Here is an 11415-nt window from a genome sequence, read left to right on the forward strand (position 1 = left end):
TCCGCTGCTCTCATCTCGTTAGCCGCCATGCTAACCCCGGAAGTCGCGACATTGCAGATGCAGATGGACGTTAAACATGTCCTCCCACATCTGATTCATCTTTATTATTAAATATCTTCCATCAGGATTGTTACTGGGATTTTATCAGGTCGTGGGTTTGCTCGCGTGTCTGTGTTTCCGGTTGTGGTGGATGTTAGCATCTCAGCCTTCAAGGTGAATCAATCAACCGTAGCAGATGTTGTGTTGATGTGAAGATGAGTAATGATTGACTGTGATCTAATCTGGGAGGTGTTCGATGCTGCGGTGACTCGGTGATTGTGTGTTTGTGGGTCCGCAGCAGCGACACAACAACACAAATCCATGTGTTTGTTTATCTGCAGGGATCCGCAGCTAAATGAGCCAGATTCAGCTCAACAGGCTCATTTCCATCTGTGGTCCCTGGACAGTTTATTAAATGTTGTATCTACAGTATAAATAGTTCCCCTGTGGATTCAGATGACACTATGTTGTAATATATATACTGATAAAGCAGTGTAGATGTTATTTTCATCCTCCCTTCCATTATCTGTCGTTTAAGAGTCATGGAGGGATGAAGCCGAAACAAACCTACATTTATAGAACTGTTGAGTTTCATGTCACACCACTGACCACTTTCTTTTTAACTCTCCCTCTCTCCCTCTTTTTCCAGACGCATCACAATAATGTCGGGGAACAGCCTGGTTCTACCCATAGTGCTCTGGGGCCGCACGGCGCCCACCCACTGCATCAGCAGCCTGCTGGTGATGGATGACTTCAGCACCATCATCACCGGCTGCCATGACGGACAGATCTGCCTGTGGGACATGACACCTGAGCTGGAGGTGCTGTTTGATGAACATGATGCTGTTTGTGTGTTTGTTATCAATCTGTGACGTTATCTCATCATCTTATTAAACATTTAATCCCGCAGATTTGTCCCAGAGCCATGTTGTTTGGACACACGGCTTCTATCACCTGTCTTTCTAAAGCCAGCACGTGCAGTGACAAGCAGTATATTGTCAGTGCTTCAGAGAATGGGTGAGTACATGTTTAACACACACACACACACACACACACACACACACACACACACACACACACACAAACTTACAAACACAGTGAACGTTAGAAGTTAAACTTTTGAGCATTCTTTGCTTAATTATATCTAAACTCACTTTACTCATGTTTCAGGGAGATGTGTTTATGGGATGTGAACGATGGACGCTGTATTGAGTTCACTAAGCTCGCCTGCGCTCACACTGGCATACAAGTAACACACACACACACACACACACACACACACACACACACACACACACACACACATCCTGTAAGTTCTAAAATAAAAGCGGAGATTCAAATATTTTCTAGTTGATCACAATATTGTCTCTTTTCTCGTCTTGTTGTCTCCTCATCTGTTTGTGTCTCCCTCTTTGTCCTCCGTGGTTCTCCAGTTCTATCAGTTCACCATCGGCACGCAAAGGGAGGGACGTCTGCTTTGCAACGGCCATTACCCAGAAATCCTTGTGGTGGACGCCACCAGCCTGGAGGTCCTGTACTCGCTGGTGTCTAAGATCTCCCCCGACTGGATCAGCTCCATGAGCATCATCCGATCTCACCGCACACAAGGTGAGAGACCCGGGCGGGGGTGTGGAGCTGTTACCTGCTGCTGGGCTGACGTGTGTTTGAGCAGTTATACGACCCTGACGTTAATTTGCTGTCTCTGTCTCTGTAGAGGACACAGTGGTGGCGGTGTCAGTCACTGGGATTCTGAAGGTCTGGATCATCACAGCTGAGGTCAGCAGGATGCAGGTACACCGCCGTTTGCTATAAACAAGCAATCAGCCTCGAGTCAGACGTCTGTGGAAACATCTGCTACTGACCTTTCTGAAAAATACTGTGTTCACATGAAGCATTGAAATCTTATTGAGCAGATAACGATCAGGTAGAGTAGAAAGATACAGAAATATACATGTGACTGTTATAAATCAGCGACGCAAAGAAGCAGTCGTCTCCTCAGTCCTCACGTTGTTCAACACATCAGTGAATGAAGATGAGAACAATCAAAACACAATAAAACACCTTCACTGGATTCCTCCTAATCCTCCTCCATCATCTTCCTCTTCTTCTTCATCCTTATCAGCTTTGATCTGTCTTTCTATGTTTCTTTTTGGACCTGTGCAAATGAGAGGAGAATGTTTTCTATTACATTACACAAAAGTCAATAGACCTGTGTGAATAGAGAAATTCATAAAATCCAAAAACAAATCCTCTATCAGCCGATCTTTCAGTACCAGTACTCTACTCTTTCAGTTGTTTCCCCCACAGTCTCAGCTTCGATGTGTGTATCAGCTCAGACTCTATAACTCGTGTGTTTGTGTGTTCAGGACCTGGACCCGGTGTTTGAAGAAGAATCTAAACCCATCTACTGTCAGGGCTGTCAGAGTATTTCCTTCTGCACCTTCACGCAGAGCAGCCTGCTGGTCGTCTGCTCCAAGTACTGGAGGGTAAGAGATTAGAGCGACGTACGACCACGACCTGACCCGACCTCAGCTGATGGTTTCATCCATGAATCCGTGTTTGTCTCAGGTGTTTGATGCAGGTGACTACTCGCTGCTCTGCTCGGTGCCCAGTGACAGCGACCAGGCCTGGACCGGGGGAGAATTCATCGCTGCAGACAAAGTCATCATCTGGACCGAAGACGGCTGCAGCTACATCTACAAGCTGCCCGCCAGGTAAACCTCACGCTTTGAAACCGTCTCCTCTGGGTCTCATGTCCCTGCTCGGTATCTCCTGACGTCGTCCACATCACGGAGGAAGACCACAGATCCACCGTCATGTTCAGATAAAGTCACGGGAGCTGTACAGGCAGAGATTGAAGTTCTTTCATAGGTTTGTGCCCTGAACTTGGACTTTCTGTGTTTGTGTGTTTCCCAGTTGTCTGCCTGCGAGCGAACACTTCCGCAGTGATGTTGGTAAAACTAAAGAAGGCTCCATCCCTCCTCTGGTCTACAGCATCGCCAGCCGCTCCGACAAACAGGTCAGTGTTTCTCCTCTGACGCTTGACAGCACAGATAAGAGATGGGAAACTGAAACTGTCATCGCAGTGTTAGTTGATACTGAAACTGGAAAAAGGAAGTGGTGGTCAATGGTTTTTTACCACATTGCAATGACAAGCAGAAATGTTATAAACAAAGCTTTTGTAATTTTTGTGTCTGAGAATTTCAAATGCAACAGTAACAGCAATAGTCTTAATAAAGACGATTAAAGACTTAACCACTCACAACAACAACAACACACATATATATTATATATATATATATTCATTTATCTGCTCTTTTTCTAAACAATCTGTTTCCAGGTAAACACAGAGAAGCAGAAGCAAATGATCTGTTGGCAAAGTCTGGAGAAGTCAAGTAATTCTGACGTCTTTGAAAACATGGATCAGCTCAGAGTCGCACACTCGTAGCTGTTGTGTGAACCTGAGACTCGACAATACGTCAGTTTACTGTTTACTTTCTGTCTTATCCACCTCACTGTGATTTACAGGGAGATACAAAAACACACAAAACACGAAAACCTGTAATTTTACACACATAGAAAAAGTCGACCACAACTAGTTGGTTCATTACAGCAGAAAAACGCAGGAGATGATCCGAATGAACCCGTCAGGCTTCTTGCTGTGATTCGCTGCAGTGAACATTATGTTCAGGTAGATGTGTGTAGTTCTGATTCTGTGTCGGCTGTGTATTTGTGTTTCGTCTGCACTGGTCCGTTATGATCAGGACTCACTTCAGACACATGGATTCAAACCTGGTGACGATTTAACGCTCACGTGTCGGAGAAGTTGTCGGTCGACATCAGAGCTGGTTTCACTTTGGATGTGTCAACAACGACCTGATTTTAAAGTGGTGACAGGAGCTTCATACATCGGCCTCTTCTCTGTTGTTCTTCTACTCATTGAAGACGTGGAGCGTTTCGCACTCAAACAGCTGGAGCCCAGATCTCCAGGGAGAGAAGCTCTTATTCAAACACGATTTGCTTCATTCATTTCTGTCTGTCTTTTTATTTCTTCACCTGTGAAACTTGATTGTGTTGACACCTCCTGTCTCTGTCTGTTGGGATTAAACACATCTCTCCTTTGAGGCCATTATTTCAATATCAGGTTTGATTTAATTCTAAAAATAAAACCTCCAACCTTCAGATCTTTACTGATCGTATTGACTAAAACTCATCTGTAGGTTTTTATTCTCGAAGGTTTGGTTTAATCCATGTGTGTGAACCTGACCCCTGATGTTTTGTGTCTATTTATAATTTCGGTCCCTCAGTATCTTGTTCTGTGTGTATTTATAATTTATTGTCTTGTAGGTATTACTTTGTCATCTGTGCCCTTTTCTTTATTTTTGTTCCTTTTGTATTATCCTCCCTCGACCTCCTCGCTCCTCTCAGAAGGAAGAGGAAGGAGGTGAGGAGGAGGAGGAGGAGGAGGAGGAGGAGGAGGAGGAGGTGATGTGCCTCCCGGCCAGCGGGTGCGACTTGGAGCTCTACACCCCAGAGCCGCTATACCGTCACCAGCCTATAGAGGCGCCAGTAAGCCCCAGAAAATACATACTGAAAAACAACGAGTGGAAGAAAAAGGTTTTCACCTTCACGGCTGAGCTGCTGGTCACAGTTATTACAACTTTACTGTCACACGGTTAGAAGGTGATCTTCTAAAAATCTGAATTATTAATTCCAGATTGAGGCCAATTTGTGTCTGGAAAAAAGAACAAAACAAAACCAAGTGAAATGGTTTCAGATTGATTTACTGCAACATTTCTACCACATCACTGGTTTATCACGTTTAACCAGTTAAATACAAAATGTTTATTGTTTATAAAGTTGATCCAGCATTTGAATGTGTCTTTTACTGACGGGATATTTATAGAATCTAAACGTATATCATAGATAATGTGAATTTAAGAAGTCAATTAATTCCAGTGGAATTAGAGGGGTACACCTTTTATTTAACACATCAGTTACTCAGTTTTATCTGAACTGTGACTTTGCAGCTCAGCCAGAAAGTGACACGTAGACGAGAGGAGCAAACTGTGGGAACAGAAGTGAAAACCCTGACGTCCACTCAGTGGCTCATCCTCACTCGGCACCGTGGAGCATTAAACACGAGACACGGTAATTAGTCCTGAAAGCAGAAGAACTCAAACTGAGAATCAGTGTTAATGCATTAAATAATAAACCTGATTTAATAGCCAATGTCTCATCTATAGAGGACTTTGACCTCCTGCTTTTTACTACTATATATTTCTAGTCAATAATAAACAAATGTCCAATGATAAAATCAGTTATCATTAACTGGTTAGTTAATATCTTAAACTAGCTAGTTTTTACTGGTGACCGTGAAACTTGAACCTTGTTTCTGACTGTTTGTCTCGACCTTTATCTGCTGGTGAACGTCCAGGAAGGTTTTAATTATAACGATTATTTAAAAACTACTGAACTGATTAATGATATTTTGTGAAGGAGGGGTCATGACCCTAGTAAGAACTTTTAGAATTTTGGAGCGGATCAGCGTTAACCGGCGGATCCAGAATCTGTTTTCTTAGTTTTCTTTAATATGACGAGATGTGGCGTTGGGTCTACTCTCTCCAATCACCGCTGTGACCAATGGGTTTAGAGGAAACGCCCCACGACTCTCTACAGATTCTTAATGCAGGAGAGTTGATTACAGGATGTTCTAGCTTGTTCAGGAGTCTGAGGAGGAGTCTGAGGGAAAGTGTTGGAATGGAAGCGTGAGCCGCTGAGTGGACGACAGTGAAGTGTCTGCTTTGTTTGCTCCGCTCCGTGTTTTCCTTCCTTCCTGCCTGACTGACGGACTGAACTCATTCTGGTTCACCTGGACTCATTCTCTCTTCCCACTAAAACAAAGCTCCTCCTCCAAAAGCACCATCACCCTCCTCATCTGCCTTCATACTGATGAAGATGCATGAAAGTCCCCGAGCTGCTTCTTAACCACGACAACGACCCGCTGAGATATTTTAGACTATCTTCACATTTTACATATTTATTGTTCACTATTTATAATACTGACATATTCTGAAGTGTATGAACTGAAGTACTGGATTCAGATAGGAGAAGAGGACGTGGTGTTTCTGTGTGTGAGGTTTTCTTTGCGTTTGTTTCTTCCTTGTTTGTATTCCAGGCGGGTGGGGTTAGTCTTTCTGAACCATCAGCAGTTAGTCAGCGCTCACATCTCCTGACGTGTGACAAATCCCATTAACAGCTTATAGAATTCAGAAATAACCAGTTCTTTGTTTGAGAAGTGTAAATAAGAGAAGGGGCTGATTTTTTTCACATTTAAATAAGATATATTTTTAACTTTATGATCAGTTTTAACTTTTTTTTCTCCGTGGCCTACAAAGCAAATACACATTTAGGTTTCCTCTTTCTATGAGTAGCCCCCCCCCACAGTGACGTCTGGGAACCATCCACAGTTTGACTTGTCTCTGCTTCCCTCCCCCCATCTCCTCCATTACTTCTCAGTGACCTCTGATCATGTTTGACTTTCTTTAAATGTTGAGATGTAAATCATACGTCTATAAACCCAGCATGTTCGACTCGTAAGTATCGAGACAAAATAAAATCAGCCCAGGTTTTGGTGATTGTTGACAAAACTGACCTCATATTTCACAGTGCCCCCCCCCCGGTGAGTTTCCCCCCAGGCTCTCATTTATCCAGAGCCATAGATCTGACACAACCGTCTATGGCTCTTGATTCAGTCCATGATTTCCTTCAGTGGACGGACGTTTCACCTCAGCCCAGGGAAACTCACCCGTTAGTGGACGATGTAGTCGGTGTAGAAGTCACCTGATCGGAAGGGACACGCGTGGTGAGAGTCATGTGACTGATGATGTCATGAAGGAAGCCACTGACGCTTTGAGGATTCACAGATTCAAGTGAAGCATTAAAGTAATGATCATAAACGTATTATTCTGTGTGTTAGTCCCTGGTGGTTCAGCTTCAGTCCCACGACTCTCATCCTGTCGGTTCCTCCTGACGTCAGTATGTTTGTCCAGCTGCAGAGGAGCCGGAGGTCCAGAGGAGTCTGAGCTGTTTGGTCCTGTTTCCTACAGTTTGCTGTGTGTTGTTGTTTGTGATTTTTATTAAGACGACTAGAGAACAGAACCAAACATTTCAGCTCCACATGGACCTCAGACGTAAAGAAAAACAACCCAGCATCAAAAACGTCCAAATTATCCACTAGTTGTTTTCTTCCCATCTACTGAGTTTAATAAGTGTTCTGGGGAAATAAACTGTTCTAGTTCCTAAAGAGAGAGAGAGAGATCTCAGGTTTTCAGTTGTTGACGTCCGTATTTGTCGTCCTGCAGCTTTTGATCTGTCCTCCCGTGACTCGGTTCTTCTTCGGCCGGCGGGAGCCCTTCCACAAGCTGCTGATCCAGGGGGACTCGGCCGGCAGACTGTCCATGTGGAGCATCCCGGAGACCTCGCCCCTGCAGCCGCTGTCCACCGCCGCTGGTAAGGACGCCGTGACCTGGAGGGGGACATCACAGAGCTGAACAAAACACTCTGCTGAACAATAACGTTTATGAGCTTTTGTCTGAAGTAGGATGCGAAACCAATTCTTTGAGAAAGTGGTGGTAAAAGTGGGACATCTAGTGGCCAATGTTTGTAACGACGATTACTTTCTTTTTATTTGATGAAAGTCTTACTTAAAGACTTGTCTCTGGTTTGATCGTGTCTTCTTCTCGCTGCAGAGCTGCAGGTGTCGTCCACCGTCAGCCTCCAGGAGGCGTTTGATAAGTTGACCCCTGTGTCTGCCGGGATCATCGACCAGCTCAGTGTCCTGCCCGGCAAAGAAGAACCCATCAAGGTAAATTCATGATTTAATTCAATACTGGAAACAAGGGAATTACAAGCAATTTACATTTTATTACAGTTGGTACCTCAAACCTTTGGGATAATGGTTGCTCCCTCGTTCTGTGTGTTTCTCCCCAGGTGACGGCGAGCGTATACATCCCCTCTCAGGGCCGCATGGTGTGCGGCAGAGAAGACGGCAGCATCATCCTGGTTCCTGCCACTCAGACCGCGATCGTTCAGCTGTTGCAGGGGGAGCACATGCTCCGCAGAGGTGAGGAGGGGGAGGGACGTCCAGGGAGAATAAGCTTTATTATCAACCGCTAGATTTTAGTTGTCACAAAACATGTTGTTTCAGTGTCTCGTGTCCATTCTGTCCGTCTGTCCCACAGGCTGGCCGCCCCATCGCACCCTGCGAGGTCACCGGAACAAGGTGACGTGCGTCCTGTATCCGTACCAGATCTCCCCCCGCTACGACCAGCGCTCTCTGGTCTCCGGAGGCGTGGACTTCTCCGTCATCGTCTGGGACATTTTCACCGGGGAGATGAAACACATCTTCTGTGTCCACGGGGGAGAAATCACGCAGCTCATCATCCCTCCTGAAAACTGCAGCGTAAGACGTCTGGCACACGTCCCTGTTCGTCTCTGAGACCTGTTTTCTCTTTCACCTTCCTTTCAACACGGGAGACACAAGGGAAATGTCCTCACTCTGTCTTTATACTTCCTTTCCTCCTGGTGTTGTGGAATCTACTGAAAAACAGTGTTTTGTTGGTGACATTAGATCAAAATGCTACAGGGTTGATGTTGTTGAGGTAGAAATACCTTTAAAATGGTGTTGAGGTCAAATGTGGCACGCACACACACACACACACATCTATCTGCTCGTTTCCTTGATGATCGTAACGCACCGTGTTTCCTCTGCAGACCCGCGTGCAGCACTGCGTCTGCTCGGTGGCCAGCGACCACTCCGTCGGCCTGCTGAGTCTCAGGGAGAGGAAATGCATCATGCTGGCGTCGCGACACCTCTTCCCCATACAGGTCATCAAGTGGCGCCCGGCAGACGACTACCTGGTGGTGGGATGCTCCGACGGCTCCGTCTACGTCTGGCAGATGGACACAGGTGAGAACCGTGTGCTGTACCTGTCACTGCCAACATACATGAGCAATGCATCCACTAGAGGGCAGTGCGCCTTGTTTCTTTAACATGTTCTACCATCAGCTGATCGGTTGAGCTGAAGCCTGACACTCTAATCTAAAGTCTCTTTTTAGAAACTTCTGGCTTTGTTCACATTTCTTCCTTGTTATGTTTGTCTCACCTGAACTGTTAGCTACGCCCCCCCACGTGGTACTGCACTGTTCAGTTTGATGAGCTTCCAGAGGACGTGCGGTACGGAACAAAGGCTCCGCCCATTTCCTTACACGTGCAACACAAATGAGCCTTTAGAGGTTTTTATTTTAACACAGTTACAAGATTCATATCGATCGTCTCATCTCACTCGCTGCTCCTCGGCGCCCTCTACCCTCTGTTCGGTTTACACCAAGACACAGTGATCAGCCGGCAACATGTATGTGGCGCAGCGTCAAGGTAACATTAAGTTGAATGATGACTAGCCACTGGAAAGAAGACTGTGTGTGTGTGTGTGTGCGTGTGTGTGTGTGGCGTGTGCGTGTGCGACAACCTGAATGAGTGCTGGGAGATTGCAGGGTGACTAAGTGTGAAATTAAGGAAGGTGTGTGTGAAGTCAGGCGTTAGACATGTAATAGGCTCAGAGTCTCTCACACACACACACACACACACACACACACAACACACACACACACACACACACACACACACACACACACAGGTATAATGGTGCCACTTCTCCTCTCACTCAATACCAGAGCCAATACTGATGTCAGCTCTGTCTGCAGCTAATGATGTCTCTCTAAACCTTTCTGTGGCTTTTCTCTGAAGAATTGTTGCAGCGAGGAGACTCTGTCTGTGACCTGAATCATATTCCAGAGATAATAGATGATGAGACAAAGTGTGGAGGGAGATGGTCAGGGAGAGAGAGAGCGTTTGCCAGATTGATATAAATAGAAGAGGAGAGCAGGGATGAGAAAGATTGATAGACACAGGAATAAAGAGGGAGTGAGACGAGAGGCACAGAAAGATGGAGGCTGAGATAACGTCTGTCTGCTTCCTCTCCTGCGACACACGGACACATTCCACAGAAACAGGAGGAGGAACGACTGACCTGTGGAATCAGGGAAACGATATTACTAGAAGTGAATCAATACGATAAAGGAAACACTGGTTTATTAAAAACAATCATTGTTGCATTCACATCATATATATTCTTTATTTGTTGTACATTTCATCGTGTTTATATTGTTTCTTTATTCTTTACTTATACATCGGGATTATTGTGTAGATCTGCACCAAATTTCACCTTTTCATATGTAGATATCTGATTTTCTTTTCATAAAGATCTTTGCATAATTTTTTTGGAGAAATTCACACAAAAATGTAAAAGAAAATAGTGGAGAAGAAATTCTGCCAGTTAGAATGAATCTTCCTCCTCTGCTCGACCTTTCTGGAAGTTTCCAGACAATCGGTTGTGTAGTTTTTGTGTAACGCTGCTAATGGACAGAAAAACGTACACAGCGGAGGAAATGAGACATGAGACATCGTGTGTCAAGCTTATTTTAGCCTGAAGGTGGCGCTAGGAAAGATCGTGAAGTAATGTGAATATCTGAGACTCATTTATATTTACAAGAGATCATCTGTGTGCAGTAGTTGTTGAGGTGTCTCGCTCTTTGTGTGACACATGACTGGTCATTGTGTTTCCAGGAGCCTTGGACCGGTGTGTGATGGGAATAACGGCGGTGGAGATCCTGAACGCCTGTGACGAGCTGGCGCCGGCCACCGTGGACGCTCTGAGCCACTCGGCGGTGAACCTGAAGCAGGCGATGACTCGCCGCAGCCTGGCAGCGCTGAAGAACATGGCCCAGCACAAGCTGCAGACGCTCGCCACCAACCTGCTGGCTGCAGACAACGCCGACAAGGTACAGACGCACAACGTCCTGAGAGACACACAAACACACACAGGTCAGAAAGCTGGCCGAAGTCACAGTCCAATTAAAACGCTGCTGGAGACAAACCAAAGGTCAACAATACTGTGAGTGTGTGTTTGTGTCTGTGTGTGTGTGTGTGTGTGTGTCTGTGTGTGTGTGTGTGGGAGATAAACAGACCGCTGGTGTCTCCCAGGGACGCATGAACTATCTTAAATGTCAGAAACAGTGCAGTGTTTCTTTCCTCCGAGCTTGACTTTCCCGGAGAGCAGCTCAGATTTAAAGAGATGATGCAAGTCAGTGCTGCAGAACTGACTCGACGGCCCCGTTCACACCTGGTGTCAAACCTCCGAGAGCTGCAGGTGTGAGCGAGCCTCAGAACACGTTCTCTCTGAAAGTCGACTCGTAGAAGCAGAGACTTGAAGCTTTAACGCCGTTCAACCCAATTTTCTCCTCCTCAGAAAAATA

The 11415-nt window shown here is 45.6% G+C and overlaps 1 protein-coding gene across 4 annotated transcripts in view; it reads left to right on the forward strand.

The window, feature by feature from the left end:
* The window catches only part of LOC118125435 (WD repeat-containing protein 7), a 64240-nt gene that overhangs the window by 175 nt on the left and 52650 nt on the right, over positions 1 to 11415 (forward strand). Inside the window, exons 1-15 of one of the 4 annotated variants that reach the window (XM_035183980.2) lie at positions 58 to 213; positions 689 to 860; positions 950 to 1056; positions 1210 to 1288; positions 1473 to 1647; positions 1754 to 1830; positions 2406 to 2525; positions 2608 to 2753; positions 2956 to 3058; positions 7404 to 7551; positions 7791 to 7906; positions 8032 to 8164; positions 8283 to 8503; positions 8815 to 9010; positions 10727 to 10941. In XM_035183980.2, coding sequence (XP_035039871.2) covers positions 191 to 213; positions 689 to 860; positions 950 to 1056; positions 1210 to 1288; positions 1473 to 1647; positions 1754 to 1830; positions 2406 to 2525; positions 2608 to 2753; positions 2956 to 3058; positions 7404 to 7551; positions 7791 to 7906; positions 8032 to 8164; positions 8283 to 8503; positions 8815 to 9010; positions 10727 to 10941 — 2031 coding nt within the window. In that variant the 5' untranslated portion in view covers positions 58 to 190. Of the gene's footprint in view, positions 1 to 57; positions 214 to 688; positions 861 to 949; positions 1057 to 1209; positions 1289 to 1472; positions 1648 to 1753; positions 1831 to 2405; positions 2526 to 2607; positions 2754 to 2955; positions 3059 to 7403; positions 7552 to 7790; positions 7907 to 8031; positions 8165 to 8282; positions 8504 to 8814; positions 9011 to 10726; positions 10942 to 11415 lie in introns of those variants that run through there. The other 3 variants (XM_035183981.2, XM_035183983.2, XM_035183982.2) reach the window with 3 other exon arrangements.

This window comes from Hippoglossus stenolepis, chromosome 18 (genome assembly GCF_022539355.2).
Source record: "Hippoglossus stenolepis isolate QCI-W04-F060 chromosome 18, HSTE1.2, whole genome shotgun sequence".
NCBI lineage: Eukaryota > Metazoa > Chordata > Actinopteri > Pleuronectiformes > Pleuronectidae > Hippoglossus > Hippoglossus stenolepis.